Below are 17790 nucleotides of genomic sequence, written 5' to 3'. Positions count from 1 at the left end.
CAAGTTTGATTCCTAGGACCTATATTCTGAACTCACAACATCTGTAACTCAACCTTCAGGGATCCAACACCCTCTTCTGGCCTCCATGAGCACCTACACACATTTGACATATACTTACACAGGCACATGTACATATGCATAACTAAAAAAAAAATACAAAAATAAGTCTTTTTTAAGAATTTGTCAGGTGTTGGAGAGATGGCTCTACAGCTAAGAGCTCTTGCTGTTCTTGCAGGGGACCAAAGTCCAAACTTCAGAACTGCCTGTAATTCTAGCTTTAGGAGATCACCATGCCTCTGGCCCTGTGGGACCTGCACTCAAGTGTACATACACAGAGACAAACAGATAACACATACATACATACATACACACACACACACACACACACACACACACACACACACACACACACAAAATAATAATTTTTTAAAGCATTTGCCTTTTTCTTTAAGTCCTGCTTGTATTTATGAAATCTTTAACTGTGGATTATAATTGACATTATATGACACTAGATACTTTCAATGTAATTGCTCATAAGTTAGCTCTAGACAAATACCTCTATATCTATTTGTACATGTAGTTAACTTTGTTTTTATGGAAGTAAGATGGCAGACTTTAATTTTAAGTCATAGAAAATTACAGCAACAGGTAACCATTTTAAGAATACAGTGCAGTAGAATTAAATACATTGTTGGACAACCTCACTGCTGCTCACCTGTAAAATCTTCTCATCCCTCTCAACTGCTAATCCTGCCATCTGCTAATCTACTCTCTGTCTCTGAGCTCTCCTGTGCTAGGAAATTCATACAAGTAGAATCATATCTGGTTTTTTCACTAAGCATATGTCTTTCTTTTCCCTTAACATTAAGTCTCAATACTGTGGCATATATCAGAATTTAGACTTAAAAAAATCATATGGCATGAGTGTGTTTATTCATTCATCCATCAGTATATGCTTTTTACTTTATGTGGTTTAATACCAGCATCTTTATTTGCTTATTAAGAGAAGCTTTTGGTAAAATAAAAATATGAATTGTTTTTAAAGAGCAAATTATATATAAGAATTGACCAAACAATATCTCTGGACTACCTTTTCTTATTTTTTAATAAACAATTTAAAATTAATGTTACTAAAATCTAATTTTTAAAATTTTTTTCTATTTTTAAAATTTTTTTATTTCATTTTACATTCCAACCACAGTTCTCCCTCCACCCCTCTTCCTATCTCCCCTCACCTTCCCCCCTAGAAAATCTATTTTTTTTTTTTTTTAATGAACATCTTTTTGCAGCCTTAAGAATTGAAGAATTGCAAGAAGCTTTACGGAAGAAAGAAGAAGAAATGAAACAAATGGAAGAACGCTATAAAAAATACTTAGAGAAAGCCAAAAGTGTGAGTATGAAAAGTACAACTATTTCACTATACTTAGACAGAGATGTTTTTCACTAGCCTGAAAGTCCAGTATCCATATAAAATTATATATACAGAGAATAAGCAAAGAAATTCTCCTATACAGAGAATAAGCAAAGAAATCTTGTAAGCAGAAAGAGATCTCAAGTAAGTAGTAATCAAAATAGGTCACTACAGAAACTGATTAGCAAGAAGAAAATGTACCTTATGTAAGAAATAAGTGACAGCCCCCACTGTAGCCAGTAATTAGAGTTAACAACACATGAAAGGAAAAGGCATAATGAGATATCTGTATGAGCAGACAGGAACACATAAGGACCCGTCAGGGTTCCAGGGGTGGTATTGTCAGGCCTGGCAGCAAGCATTTAGCCATTTCACTTGGCCAAGAACAGAGTATGAAGAATGACAGAAATGTATGAAAATACCATGATAAAAAACCCACTAAACTTTAGAGTGATTTTAAAAGTTTTTAAGGAGTTAGAGAGATGGCTCAGCAGTTGAAAGCATTTGGTATTTGTGCAGAGGACCCAGGTTCAATTCTCAGCACCCACATAACAGATTACAGCCATCAGTAATTCCAGTTTCAGAGACTCTAATGGCAGTTCTATCTCCTGTGGGTACTAGGCATGCAAGGGATATACACACACATACATGCTAGAGAAACCCACATACTCCTATAAAAAAAAATAATCCTTTATTTTTACAAAAAGTTAAGGGCTAGAGAGATGACTGAGTGGTTCAGAGCACTTTTATTGCAGAGAGCCCACGTGGTGGCTCACAATTGTCTGTTACTCCAGTTTCCAGGCATCGTCTCATCTCTATGGGCATATGATGCATACAGTCACCTGGTATACAACCTGCTGGGAATCAAACCACTCAAAATAAATAAATCTTTTGTTGTTGTTGTTTTTTGTTTTTTAAGACAGCGTTTTTTCAAGACAGCATTCCTCAGTAACAGCTCTGGCTCTCCTGGAACTCACTGTGGAGACCAGGCTAGCCTCAGAACTCACAGAGATCCACCTGCCTGAGCCTTCCACGCCTGGCTTAAATAAATAAAGCCTTAAAAAAAAAAACTTTAATTAAAAAAAGGCATTAACAATTTACAGTGCTACAGCCAAGACTTTTTGTCTCCTGATGGAACATCACTGCCATCAGTGATTGACCTGAATCAAAATGTCCTCTGGATCTCTTTCTTCACACATGGTTGGGAATAACATGAAGCTATTTGAACAAGTTAAATAAAGCATTGGTGATAACTTGGAGGCAGAGGCAGGCACATCTCTTTGAGCTCAAGGCCAGCCTGGTCTACAGAGTGAGTTCCAGGACAGGCTCCAAAGCTACAGAGAAACCCTGTCTCAAAAATCAAAAGGAGAGAGAGAGAGACTCTGGCCAAGTAATTCCAGCTGCTTCATAATGCCAAAGAAGGAGGGATGGAACTTCAAAGCCAGCCTAAACAAATTACTGAGCACCATGTCTCAAAATAAAAGATATAATGAAATCTAGGAATATATGCCTCATAGAGTTCTTTCCTCACATGCACAACATCACAGGTTAAGTCCCCAATCCCTCCTACCTATAAAGGTGGGAGATCAGACATAGACTAAATTATGATCATTTGATAGAATTGTTGCTTTGGTTTTTTGTTTATTTGGTTTGGTTTGTTTGGGTTTTTTTTTTTTTTAAAGTAGGGCAGGGTTTCTTTGTGTAACATCTCTGGATGTCCTGGAACCCACTCTGGCCTCAAACTCAACAGAGATCCACCTGTCTCTCCCTTCCAAGTGCTGGGACTAAAGGCATGTGCCATCCCTGCCCACCAGAATTGTTATTTTCTTACAGGTAGTGGTAGCATTGTGATTATGAAATAAAAAATCTTAGGGATATGCACTCTGAAATACTTAAGGGTTGTGTGTCACTGGGAGTGTAAATTATTTCTAACGCATAAGAGTACTGGGGATATTAGATAAGACAAAGTAACAACTGTTAAATCCAGGTTAAAAATAATAAAAGGATTTGAAGTGTTTGGAGGATTATGTATTTGAACATTTTGATAGTAAAACTATTTGTGGAAAGCAAAACTATTTCCCAGAATTCCTGCAATAAGTCAGGTAGAAATGCATCCCATGTGCATGCCTCAACAATGCTACTGACAGAAGAAGAAGCCTATTAGGATCCACCCTTGCATGCCTTTATTTTCATGTGTCCAGGGCTAACTGAAATAAAATAGAAAAAAGCTGTGAATAGCATCTATATAGCAATGCTCACTAATCCAGAATTGATTCTGTCTATATCATTGAAAAGTTAGACATACATTTACCTATTGTAAGTGTTCTTAATAGCTTTTGAGTGTTAATTTCTCTTTTTCTGGTTTGTTTGATTGGGGTAGGGATTCACTAGGAGTCAAACACAGCTCCATGCATGCTAAGATAGCAATAGCTATAGCTGTATGTGCAGTTCTCTGACCCTTTCCTGTGGTACTGGGGACTGAACCTAGGGCCCCATACATGTTAGGTACATACTGTACCACTGGGTTGTATCCTCAGCCTGATTTTCATTTCTTAGATGCTAGAGACTTTCAGTTTGAGGGATTGAGGTTTGAATTTTTGAATTTGTTGTTGTTGTTGTTTAGGTTGTGTGTGTGAACTTATAAGCATGCTTAAGTTTTTCTTTTACTTTTGCAGGTTATTCGTACATTAGACCCTAAACAGAATCAAGGAGCTGCACCAGAAATACAAGCTCTTAAAAACCAACTGCAGGAACGGGATCGACTGTTCCACTCACTAGAGGTCAGTTAGTACACTGTGCAATAAACAAATACTGAGGTTTTCAGCTTTTTCAGAAAACCTTGCTATATTATACAATTATAACCTTGTGTTAGACAAGGTGTAAATATTTTCCTTATATTGAATTCATTGGAATCTTTACATGTGGTTTTGCTTCAGAAAGAATATGAGAAAACGAAGAGTCAAAGAGACATGGAGGAGAAATACATTGTTAGTGCCTGGTACAATATGGTAAGAAAAAAAGTCTACCAGAATATAATGCAAAGTTATATGTCATTATATTGCCTTTACTATAGAAGTAATTCTATCAAAAGAATCTGAAGTAATTTCTCTCCTAACATATACTAACAAAGCCTCTATGTTGATCTTAAACCTGAAAAGCACCATACACAAGGCTAAAGCATTGTGAAACTGTCATCCTCAGAACATAGGTATAAAACAGTTTATTTTTCTTCCTTGGAGTCATTTGTTGTAGGGAAAGCAGAATGGTGCAGTAGCTCTTGTTTTGTGGGGTGTTTTGGTACCTTTGCAAGATGAGATTTTCTTTACTGGTAGTTTAATTGTCTCATGGGATTTAGAAATGTTCAGTTTCAGACTTTAACCACTGAAGATTTTGAAATGGAATATTCCAGTACACATGCAAAGAAACTAGATGTATGTAAGAGAAGGAGCTAACTGCTCGCTGGCTCATGCACAGTTGTGAATTCAGGATGAGGTGCCTCCTCTAGGACCTTTGTCCTTTTCTTTGTGTTTGTTCCAGTGAAACCATTTCTACTGCTTTGAAATTTTAGGGTTTTAAAAAATTATTTATTGTGCATGTGTATGCATGATGGAAAGCTGTGTGGATTCCAGGAATTGAACACAAGTCACTAGGCTTGCTTTACTCACAGAGCCATCTCACCAGCCCAAATAGTTTTCCATATAGGAAGTTGGGCTGTTCTTTCAGTTTTTCCCTTTTGTCTTATAGCTCTCCTATTGGCATAAAAATAGTTTTTGTTTTAGTATTACAGTTGGCACTATCTCTTAAAGGTTAGTTCTCCAACCTTAAAATGTGATTTGATCTTTTTAAAAATTTATGTTTCATGATGTTTTGTGTCTACAGTACACCAGTGTGTTGGTTAAAGTTTAAGATCTTACCATAATTTTTCTTTTAAAAAGGAAATAATTTTGAATGAGAATTTTTCAATTCATTTTACATACCATAGTTCTTCCACTCACCCCCACCTTCCCCCAACCCACCTCCATCTATTCCTCAGAAAGGGTAAGGGGAGCCAACAAAGCCTGGCACATTCAGTTGAAGCACCCCCACGCGCCATCAAGGCTGAGCAAAGCATCCCACCATTTGAAATGGGCTTCAAAAAACCAATTCATGCACCAGGGATAGATCCTGGTCCCACAAAAAGACCAAGCTACAAAACTGTCACCCACATGCAGAGGGCCTAGTTCAGTCCTGTGCAGGCTCCCCAACTGTCAGTCTAGAATCTCTGGGATATCTCAATAGAGGGAGCCATTACTGGACTAGGGAAAAACCTGATGCTAGGGAAATTCCCCTTAATCCGAAAGGATGACCTCAGCTAAGACCCCTAGCAATAGTAGGAGGGTGCCTAAAAATGGCCTTCCCTTGTAATCAGATTGGTGACTACCCTGTCATCATAGAACCTTCATCCAGTAACTGATGGAAGCAGATGCACAGACCCACATCCAAGCACCAGGCAAAGATAGGAATTTAGTTGAAAAGATGGAGGAGGGATTAAATGAGCAAGGGGATGTCAAGATCATGATGGGGAAACCCAGAGACTGTTGACCCAACTTCAATGAGAATATTGTTAACAAATACAATTTTCTTGAAAATTAAATTTAAAAGTAGAGAAAATAAATCCCACTAAGGGATTTGTCTGGGCATTAACCCTAACCCCACTGTTCTGTCTTCTTGGAAGTCTCACGGTCCTATACTTGGTCCCTGTTAGCAATTTCACATATTGCTTCTCACAGAACTAGTTCTGTTTATTCTGTGACATGGGACTTAAGGACAGTGCTAACTTTTAACTTTTCAGAGTGAAGGGGTCATTCCAAATAGATACATGTAAGTTCTATACTCCAAAGGTAACCAATAGGAGCATCATGCTTCCTCCATTCAGAAAATTTAGCATCTCAGACAACTTAAATGGGAGTCAAGATGGTGACTGCTGGGGTGAGGTATTGTTTCTCAGAAAATAGCTTTGTGCTGACCACTGATGTCTTAAAAGTAAGTGAAAAGTGTAGCTCAGTGGTAGAGCCCTAGAACACAACACAGTACAGTGAGCTGCTTGAAAAATTAGAATTGTTTAAATAAAATATAATTTCATTATATGTAGTAAAAATTTTCAGTGGATATTTGCTAGTTTTAATCAAATCCCCAAATATATCTATTAAGTTAAAGCTGAATTTAAAAAATATACTCTAAGAGTTGGCAAGATAATTTAGCAGGTAATTGTGCTTGCTGCTCAAGCCTGGCACCCTGAATTCAATTCTTAGAACCTATGTGAAATGGAAGGAGAGAGTCAACTCCATGAAGTTGTCCTCTGACCTCCACATAAACTGTGGTACAGGCATCATATATAATATGAATGTGCACATAATAACTGTATACACACACACATATATATATACACACACATAACCACCCCACCCCCTGAGACCAGGCATGGTGACACAAGACAGTAAATAATCCCACTTCAAGGTCTGCTGGGGTGACCTAGTCCTATGCTAGCAGGGCTACATAGTAGGACTCTGCCTTAAAGAAAATATAACAGCAGAGTAGTGGTGGCACAGGCCTTTTATCCCAGCACTCAGGAGAGAGGCAGGTAGATCTCTGTGAGTTTGAGGCCAGCATGGTCTACAAAGAGAGTTTCAGAACATACAGGGCTGTTACACAGAGAAACCCTGTCTAAACAAACTAACATAGAGAAAAGATACATATTCTAGGATTTGTGTTCTTAGGTGCATATGAAAGGCTGGAGTTATATTCAGAATGCAAAGCTATAGCCAGTGTTTTTCTAGACACTTATTGGTAATAGCAAGATTGGCTTTCCAGTCTCCTATCTTCTGTTCCTTATTTCTTCTTTGTCACCCTCCACCTCTCCACATCAGTTTATCCTGCTACTGTTAATGATTAACCAGCAATCTCAGTTCCTCTTCCTAGGTTAGGTCATTGTCTTATTAAAAGAATACTAAAACAGTTTTCTTGTGTAGTCTTCTGATTTTATTAAAGTGGTGCTGTTACTGTCATTCACTATTTTTCCAAATTCTGAAAGTACCCTACAGGTTTCCTCCTTGCCTAGGTGTAGCCTGGTGACTTTTGCCCCTCTTCAGAGGTAATAAATGACTTTTTTGCTTTTAAGGGGAGATCCCCTTCTTAGTTGTATCCTCTGTTGTGGGTTATCAGAAACTTTTCTTAGTTTGTTTGAGGCTACAAGTCTGCCTTGAAGTAAAGAAAAACAACGTTGTGGTATGTATTGTACCTACTATGGCTTTTTGTTGTAAGAAACAAGTGCATTTGAATTTTCCCTTTCTGATCAGTTCTATGATTTTCACAATTTGTGTGAATCAGCTGCTACCAATCATTTGTACTTTTCATGGAAAAATCAGTTTGATTTGAAAGGAAAGTATGGGTGACATATTCTAAAAATCATGATTTCCTATTTTGATTTTTGTAAATTAATAAAATTAAGCCTTAATTTTTCCAAAGGAAGATGTAGGATTTCATAAAATTTTAGCCATAATGAGTAGAATTAATCTTTCTAATAAATTACACTTTGCTGTTTAGTATAGGAAATTCTGCATGATGACATTTATTTTTGTAAGAATATACCATGTTTTCACTGACTACTTTTGTTTCTCTTTTAATGTTACAGGGAATGACTCTACATAAAAAGGCGGCTGAAGATAGACTAGCTAGCACAGGTTCAGGGCAGTCATTTCTAGCCAGGCAAAGACAAGCAACCAGCACAAGAAGAGCCTATCCAGGCCATGTCCAACCAGCCACAGCAAGGTAGAGAGGTCTCACCATTAGGAATTTTTTAAAAACATACTTCTGTTACATATAACAACATTTCAGGAAATTCAGCCAGCGTATTTTATTTCTCTCCTGTGTTAATACTTAGTGTTTCTCATGTGAGGATTTTTTTCTTGTATCTTTCCATTTCTTTGTCCTTTACTTTATGGTCTATTTCAGTTTCTTTTAATGTGCCAAAAATTTGTAAATGTACAATTAAAAGTGTTGTATAATAGTGTAATACTTTCCTTTGTATGAAAATGTCTTCTTCCCCATTTGTGTGAGCTTTGTAAAGAATCAGATTTTCTGCCAATAATTGATACACAATTTATATTCTTTATCGTGCCTACTGTGTTACCATACTTTATAAGAATGTCTTTGTTTAAAGGGAATTAATCTTTTTATGGTGTATTAATCTGTGTTTTCAATTGTTTTTCATATGCACTTCAGATATCTTAAATATTTACTGTACTATACAAAGTGGTATCTAGTGCACTTCCACAAAGACTGGTAAAGGCACTAGTCAGATCATTTGGCACCTGGCAGGATGGCTCGGAGGGAAGAAAGGTGTTTCTGTGCTGTTTTACTAGAAATTAAACTTACACTAAGATTTGGAGTTCATTCTCAAAGAATAAATGTGTGAGATGTCACTCTTTCCTGCTGTCATGTGTGCTGGCAGAAGTGACATTGGTGAAGGTGTTTGGGTATACATTATAGAGGATAAATATTTGGCACGATTTTTTTTCTCCCTTTGGAATGTCTTAGTAGTTAAAAGAATCAGATTCTAGCCATGCACTTTTAATTGCTGTCCACATGTAAAAGATGTATTTTTCATATAGGTAGCCTTATCTTTGGGGCAGTTCTTTAACTTATGCCTCATACGTTTTATATATTCTGTGATCCTTTCCTTTTTACAATTAATCTTTATAGCTGATATCTTAATACCATCCATTAAGATCAGTACATGCCTTTCTGTGTGTAATATTATGTCAGATCTATTTACAGTGTTTCTTAACTCTACCTACGAGTCCAAGAATTGGTAACTGGCGAGATTTTTCTTGGGTATTTGGTTATTCAAATTGCTTACATTGTATGCCACATTTATTTACATAGATGAATGTCCGTTAAGCAATCACTGTAGATCACTTTGTCTATATAAGGCATTATATAATTTTAAACTATCATTTATTTGAAAATGACATACCTTTTTTCGTTATCCATATTGATTTACATATTTGATCCCAAATTATATTTAAGGTTTCCTTTTTCTTATTCCAAACCACATTTTTCATAAGAAAAAAGAAATCTGAAGTTTTTTTTTGTTTTTAGGAAAATCATCTAAGTGGAAGATGTTATTTTATATACTTGCTATTTGGAAGTGATGGTATTATTTAGTTCTGCATAAAAGCAAATAACTTTAATTCAAGTTTGATGTAATTAAGACTTTTCAGAAATTATATACAAATGCTTCATTTTAACTCCCTCCTCATTTATGAGAAAGGTGACCTAGAAATTTGTCCTGTATGTTTTGTTTTGTTTTTGTCAGACAGTCTTTATGTAACCCAGGCTGCCTTGAACACATGACCCTCTTGGATTATAGGTGTGAACCACCATACTCAGCTTTTAGAATTCCCCCCCCCCCCCGAGAAACTGCTCTTGAAGAAAGGTATTAGAACATAGAGAAATAACACCATGCATTGTGCAGAATTTCTTTACAAACTATTCATGCAAATGTCTAAGCACAGTGTGAGGCATTGGCCTGGGAAGACCATAAAGCAGCAGGGTTAGAATAATGGAGAGCGCTGTGTGAGGACAATGCACTGTGAGGTTTCAGGGCAAACAAACCTATCTTTCAGTTCTGCTTTTGTTTTTATTTCAAGACAGCCTAGTTAGTTACCCAGAGTTGCCTTAAACCCTTTGACAAAACCATCCTCCTGTCTCTGCCTTCCAAGAGGCTAAGATTATGGCATGTTCTGCCACACCTACATGATATATCAAGTTTGAAAATAAAAGATTAAAATTGGGGCCAGGAAAGTGGTTCAGCTGGAAGAGTACTTGCTGCCAAGCCTGATGACCTCAGCTCATGAGATTCCTGGGGCCAAGATGATGAGAGAACAAGCTACTCCAAAAGAATCCCTCTGACTTCCAATCTTGCATAGCTGTAGGCACACACACACACAAAAGTATGTTTTAAAAGACTAAAAATAGCTTACAGTAGTTCTAACCTCACCTTTAGTTCACAGAATATTTAAGTTTCAAGCATTTTTTAAAACAAATTAGTCTATGATCCCTAGTGGTAATAAAATATTGATTGTTGAGAAGTTATACTTATAGAATAAAGTGAATGTGAAAACAAGACACTCTGTAAGCAACTCTTCAACTAGATTTTACCTGTGAGGTAAAACATCTCAACATTTTGATTTTCATTTTGTATTTATCTGCCCTCTCTATGTGCATACTCACCTACCCAGACACTTTCTCTAGATGTTCTGGAAATGCCTCAAGCTTTCAGAAGGAAGTTTAGCTTCTGATTTTCTTGAGCATCTGCTGTGTGCTAATTTCAGTGTTTATAAGCTTCACTGTTGTTTGTTGTATCATTAATGTTTGGTGGATTCATTCAGTAAATGGAGGAAATATCTCGTGATATTTCAGAATAAAATAAAGCATGCTTTCATAAGAAACAGCATCTGAACATATACTTTAGCCATCCTAAAGCCAGGAATAAACCTAAATATAGCAGTGGCAGCTTTTCCATTGTGTGGTTTAGTCAGGATTTAGGTTATTACAGTTTCTCCAGTAATTATCAGGAATGTTTCACGTACTCTGATGATGATGTGTGGTCTCCCTGGAAGTTAAGAGATCAACTTTGGTGGAGTGTGTCTTCACACTCTTCTTTTATGATACTTTCCTGAAGCCTCCTAGGCTTATTCGGTGTAGCTTGTCCTGGCATTAGCTGGAGAATGAGGACAGTGGGACAGTGTCATTGTGTCAGGTTGATAGAAGCTGTCACCCACATCTGAGTTCATGTAGCAAGTGTATTTTCTGTGTGGTCTAACCAGGGTTTATCCAAAAAAAAAAAAAAAAGCAAAGCAGACTACTAAAAACAATGACCAATTATGTCCTACATCATACATTTAAGATTAGAATAGGAAAACAATCCAGTAAATATAATAGTTTGTTGTATCTGAAATGAAAATAACAATACACTTGCACATAGCTTAAAAGAAATTTTTAAAAACTGGGGCTGGAGAATTGGCTCAGCATTTAAGAGCAGTTATTGTTCTTCCAGAGAATACAAGTTCAGTTCCCAGAACTGACCCAGAAGCTCATAACCAGCCATCTCTACCTCCATTTCCAGGGAATCTTAAACCATCTTCTGACCTCCACAGGCACACGTGTGTACATGCATGCATGGAGGCAAAACCTCATATACATAAAGCAAATGTACGAAAAGGAAAAATAAACACACACATACACACATATATATACATATACATATATATAGATATAGATATATTGTTTTTGGTTTCTCAAGACAGGGTTTCTCTGTGTAGCCTTGGTTGTCCTGGAACCCACTCTGTAGACCAGGTTGGCCTCAAACTCACAGAGACCCGCCTGCCTCTGCCTCCTGAGTGCTGGGATTAAAGGTGTGGGCCATCACCACCCAGCTATAAAAAGAAAATTTAAATCGGCTCATAGTTTTCTTTTGTTTAATTACCTAACAATAATAAAAATAAGTCCCTAAATAATTGATTCATATTCAACTTAATCAGGATTGAATTATTTCTGTTATCCATATAAAATTAATCTAATGTGATGTTTAAATTATGGAAAATATTGTTCAATTTTTTAAAAGTTGTTTGATTAATATAATTAGATCCCGGTTGTACAAAGTCAAGATAAATGGGTTTTTGTTTTGTGTTTTGAGACAGGGTTTTTCTGTGTAGCCACCAGCTGTTCTGGAACTCACTGTATAGACTAGGCTGGCCTCAAACTCAGAGATCCACCTACCTCTGCTTCCTGAGTGCTGGGATTAAAGGTGTGCACCACCACTGCTTGGCAAGTCAAGCTAAAAAATGTTATCAGTCAGAACTACTATTCTAATTTCTTTAGTTGTTACAGACTCAAACTGTACAAATATATGAAAGTGAGGGATTAAGTCTAATACAAGTTAGGTCTTAATGAAAAGAAAGATGCACTTGGTGGGCAATTTTATCCACCTTTTCAACAGCCATTCTTTTAGTTTTGTTAAGTAAAAGGGAGCTGTTTTTTGAGGGCTAAGATGTAGCTTAGTTGGTATAGTATTTGCTTAATATACTTGAAGTACTTGACTCAATCGCTAGCATCATAGATGGTGGGTATTTATACCTGTAGAGAATGTGAGACCAGTTAGGGCTATATGAGATTCTATCTTCAAAAAGAAAAAGAAAAAAATGTATATAGTTCTTTTATATAATCTAATAATAACCATATTTTAAACTTTAAAATCTTTCAGTATGAATTATCTTTAATCAAAAACATAAATTTTAAAATCTCTTTTTTACTGTCCTCAATCATTTGTTCAGATCTATAGTACACAAATGTTATAATTATGTCCAGTGGGACCTGAACATCCACAGTCCATATGTCATTAGAAACCTAGCTAATTTCTATCCACTTGAGTTAAGAACATAATTTGACCCCACAGTGAGAGGGAAATATGTAGCATCTTTTTTGTTAAGGTGGAATCAAGTTACTATTCAAATTCCTTTGGTTCTCTGTCCATTAAACCATGGAATAATTGAACCTTTGTTTTTTAGATTTAATATTATTTAATTGGGGGAAGGGAGATTTGGGCAGGATATGTGGAGGTGCCCATGGAGCCCAGAAGAGCATCAGATCACCTAGGACTGGAGTAACAGGTGATTGTGAGCAGCCCTGTGTGGAACTTAGGTCCTCTGTAAGAGCAGCCAGCATTCTTAGTCACTGAGCCATCTCTCCAGCCCCAAGTATTTGGACTTTTTATCCTCATATTATGAAGAGATTTATTTTCCCCCGTTAGATAGCAGTCAGCCTGACTCAACTTTGTATTTAACAGTGAAACCTGTGTGCTATCTAGGGTCATCCCAGAACTTGGGAACCTGAGGCTGGGGAAAAAAAAAAAAAAAAAAAGCAAGTTGAAAACTAGCCTGGGCTACACAATGAGCCCTTGTTTCAAAAAAACAGTTTGCCAAACAAAATAGAATGGGAATCCAGGCCTATTACATAGCATACTCAAAACCCAACATTCAGTCCCTAGTGCTGCTGAATGAATGAATACATAAATGTATAAATAAAGTGGGATATCTGAATCTATAAAAATTATTTAATCATGTTCTGTTTTCCTTTTCATAACTTAAAGGGGTTTTCTTGTCAATAAAGGTAACTTTGTTAACTATAGTGCTAGCAGAATTAAAAGTGATTCAACCTTTTGTTTGTTTGTTTGTTTGTTTTTTGAGACAGGGTCTTTCTACATAGCCCTAGTTGTCCTGGAACTCACTATTGTAGACCAGGTTGGCCTTGAACTCACAGATAAGCCTGCCTCTGCCTCCTGAGTGCTGGGATTAAAAGTGTGCCATCATGTATGCCCTTTTTTTTTCTTTTTTTTTTTTTGTCCGCCCAATTTTATTATGTTTATTTAGAAAGAGGTTTTGGAACTTACTATATGAAACTGATTAACTGATTTGAATACCTTTATATTTCTTTCTTTTTGGGGGGGTTAGGAGGAAGGCTAATCTCAATGCATGTCACACAATTTTTTACTTTTTGTAATGAATATATGATTGGTGTATGCTTTTCATTGAATATTTGTCCAACGATAGCATGCTAATGTTCTATGTTTTTGAATACTGTGCAGCTCTCAGAAGCCTACAAAACATAAAGTAATTTGCTAATAATAACTAACTCACTTGCTGATAACACCACTAACTTACTACCCTTTCTGTTGCTTAGAATTCAGTCTTATGTTTAGTGTCATGTTCATAAAATGGAACACAACCAAAATGAAATGGCATTTCTTGCTTTTAAGTAATTAATTATGTCATGGAAAATGTATTCTGATTATTTTAAAACAGCTTTTTAAGTCAGGTGTAGTGGCTCATGCCTTTAATCCCAGCACTTGAGAGGCAGAGGCAGGAGGCTCTCTGAATTTGAGGTCAGACTAGTCTACAGAGTGAGTTCCAGGACAGCCAGGACAATACGGAGAAACCCTGCTTCAAAAAAGAAAAGAAAAGAAAAAGACAGCTTTTCATCAATCATATTTATGTTATTATGAGTAGGAAACCATAAATTTTCTATTTAATGTTTTAAAATATGAATATATGTAGATTCCTCCAATTACACTAAAGTAATGGAACAGGGACATTGGTTTGAGAATGACAGGCTTGTATATGAAGTTTGGAAATTATGGGGGTTGTAAATGCATATGAGTTTATTTATGTGTATATAAATCTTACATAATTATATATTTCTGTGTGTGTATATATACACATTTAAAATTAGACATGCCAAGATTTGCTTTATATATCTCTTTTCAATATTCTGTTTTCTTACAGTTTTAGTAATGTACTGTAAGGTTATGTCTGATAGTAGTGTGTAAGTGAAAATAGAAATTGAAGAAAGTAACAGATGGCTATTAAGACAAATCCCTTATAAAGAGCATGGTGAATATTGGCGCAGGAGAAAGAACCTGTGTTTGTTCTTGATGCACTTGGGAACCTGTAGACAGTGATTACTACATATCCCTCCTGTAGTCTATTTTATTCAAGACAGGCATCTTACTGTTTGTTATCTCTCATCCTCCTCAGTCTAGGTTGTTTATACTTCACTACAAAATCTCCAGCACTTTACTAATAGTAAATTTTCCTTTCCTCTTCTGCTTTACTTTGGCATTTCTTGTTACACCTCAGTGTCATAAATCAAAGCCTGGAAATGCACTTAAACCTGGTTTGGGCAACTGGTCGCACTATTTTATAACAACACTGTGAAGCTGGCTTTTGGCTTTTGTGCTGGGCCCCATGTACTCCAGGGCCAGTGCTCTACCAATGAACTCCACGCCCAGCAGACCATGTCCTCTTAAGTACAAACATGTTTGAAACTGCATTCTCATTAATAAAGCAGCAATTTTCTGTTTAATGAGATTTTCTTATCCTTTGAGGGGTTGTCTCTTAAAATAAAAACCTGTAGACTGTTCCTAATTTTTCCGACCATTGCAAATACCCAAAAAGAGAAGGAAACACACACACACACACACACACACACACACACACACAGAGTCCAGAAACTGAGAAGTTAGGGCATTTAAAAAAGAATGGGGGGAAGTTGATTTTAAGAAAAGGGAGGTGCTAGAAATGCCAAAATCTACAGAAGTACTAGTTGTACTGTGAGAGATTTTTTTTGGTTTTTTTTTTTCTTAATCTTGGCTTTCTTTTTTTTTCTTTTCTTTTTTTTCTTAAACTTGTCTTGCAAAGGTTTTATCTTGTGCTGGTGAGAAAGTTTTTTAGACCCAAAACTCTGCCATTTGTAACATGAATGCAACAGCCCTGTTAGAGACCTAAGTGTTGAGGCTTCCTAACTGTTAACCCTGATTACTGCCAGAGAATGGGGGATTGGCTCATAAAAACGTGTACTTCTTTTGGTTTTGCCTTGTTTTAAAGGATATATGTGTTTTAATTATGTAAAAAATTTGTGCATTTGGGGCCAAGGGACCTAGCTCCAGTAGCAGAGCATGTAGCTAAATTGCACAAGACCTTGCCTGGCTTCAGTCCAGAGTCTGAGTCTCAGAGTCTCCCCCCTCCCCCACCCCCTCTGTCTGTCTGTCTTTCTGTCTCTCTTTGTCTCTCTGTCTCTCATACACACACACATTGCGATAGTAGTTTCTACTGATGAAACTACTTAAGTTTATCACCTAGAAGAAAGCAACACTGAAATAGAGATGTCTACATTCAGCTTGAAGGAAATGGGTACCTTTTTTTTTCCTTTCCAGAGTAAAAACTTAAGAAGCCAGGATGGTGGCACACACCTATGATCCCAGCAGCAGTATCACAAGTTTGACATCAAATGAAGCAACATAGAAAATTCAAAACCAGTCTGTCTCAAAAAACAAAACAAGTTTATACAGTAGAAAACAGTATACAGTGTTTTAAATATATTCTGTGTGTTTAGTGAATTAAGTTTCTTAGCGTCCTAATATCTACTAGCTTCTTGTTGATGTACATAAGAGTAGATGATAGACCAAGGCAATACCACCTGCCATGTGTGGCAATTTTCATTCACAAGTAGCATATAGCTGTAATTCTAGTACTTGAAAGGGTGGGATAAGACCATTCATGGCTACATGGTGAGATTCTGTGTCAACTTTAGTACTCTAGTGATGTTTCAGTTATTCAGAATTCACACGTGTGGTGGACAGCACAGGAAAGGAAACGGGCAGTTGGTCAACTTACAAGTCAACTAAGGAGCAGTTGTTAAAGGGTTTAACAGTTGAAAACTGTTTCTTAGAAAAAATTTGTACCATCCTTTTGGGCCTTGGAAAAAATCAAAACCCCATGTTGTGAGTTTTTTAGTATATTCTTCCCAACACAAATTGTCAATGCTTTATCAGCTGATATAATTAAATCATTTTATGAATCATTTCTTCATATCTTCAGGCATTTCTCCCTTTTATACTTTTAAAAATTGATTATATTAGTTGTCATCAAGCAGCAACTGATAAATGTTTAACTCATTCTCAAATATAATTAGCAAACATCATAGCCTTATATTATTTAAATCTATTTATATCTCAATATCTCATAAAAGTCACCTTTTCTTTCTGCCTTATAAACTCTAAATTCATATTTGACTGTCTTCTACTTCAAAGGTACAATTAAGGCCAAATAACTTGGTTTTCTTCATGGTTCCCTGCTCTTACTTGCTTGGAAGATGAATTCAATGAATTTTTTCTGTATGGACCAAACATATGCTTTTACAGAATGTTACTAGGTGATGAAGCCCTAGTTGGAAATACATGCTGGTTTTCCTTCACTATACTAAAGTACCTAATTTAACTTAAAGGATTGTGTTGATATATCTGAATTTTTCAAATCAAACTAAAGGACTTCTTTTAAATGTATGTGGTTGTGTTGATTTGTTTTTGTTTTTCATTTTTCTGGAGTTGGTAATGGTGATCTAACCTAAGGCGTTGCATAGTAGATTACTTCAGTAATATCACTTTTTTTCTTTCTTTCTTGAGACTAGGTCTTAGTTTTTTTAGCCTTGGCTGGCCTGGGACTCACAGACATCCACCTCCCTCACCTCCTGCGTGTTAGGATTAAAGGTGTATGCCACCACTCCTGACATCAGTTACAATTTTTTGGAGGCAGACTAACACTTGGTGACACCTTTTCCTGCTAAGAGGTTACAATGTTCTCCTTTCTTAAACTTTATTGTCAGGCAACAGAATCAGAACAATACTGTCAGTTTCCAAACAAGTTATGAAATTATTACTGTGATTCAGGAACAGATAAGCAAATGATATGTGTGTATTTGCTTTATTGTTTTCTTGGGAGCCT

The 17790-nt window shown here is 36.4% G+C and overlaps 1 protein-coding gene across 1 annotated transcript in view; it reads left to right on the top strand.

The window, feature by feature from the left end:
- Nucleotides 1-9358, top strand: part of Hook3 (hook microtubule tethering protein 3) — an 85757-nt gene extending 76399 nt beyond the window's left edge. Inside the window, exons 19-22 of the mRNA XM_051182196.1 lie at nucleotides 1290-1390; nucleotides 4087-4191; nucleotides 4348-4419; nucleotides 8082-9358. Of these exons, the coding sequence (XP_051038153.1) occupies nucleotides 1290-1390; nucleotides 4087-4191; nucleotides 4348-4419; nucleotides 8082-8222 (419 nt within the window). The 3' untranslated portion in view covers nucleotides 8223-9358. The remainder of the gene's footprint in view (nucleotides 1-1289; nucleotides 1391-4086; nucleotides 4192-4347; nucleotides 4420-8081) is intronic.
- Nucleotides 9359-17790: the final 8432 nt, after the last annotated feature.

Source organism: Phodopus roborovskii, unplaced genomic scaffold (genome assembly GCF_943737965.1).
Source record: "Phodopus roborovskii unplaced genomic scaffold, PHOROB, whole genome shotgun sequence".
Taxonomy (NCBI): domain Eukaryota; kingdom Metazoa; phylum Chordata; class Mammalia; order Rodentia; family Cricetidae; genus Phodopus; species Phodopus roborovskii.
The sequence above is the reverse complement of the archived record's forward strand: the minus strand, read 5'-3'. Positions and strand labels throughout refer to the sequence as shown.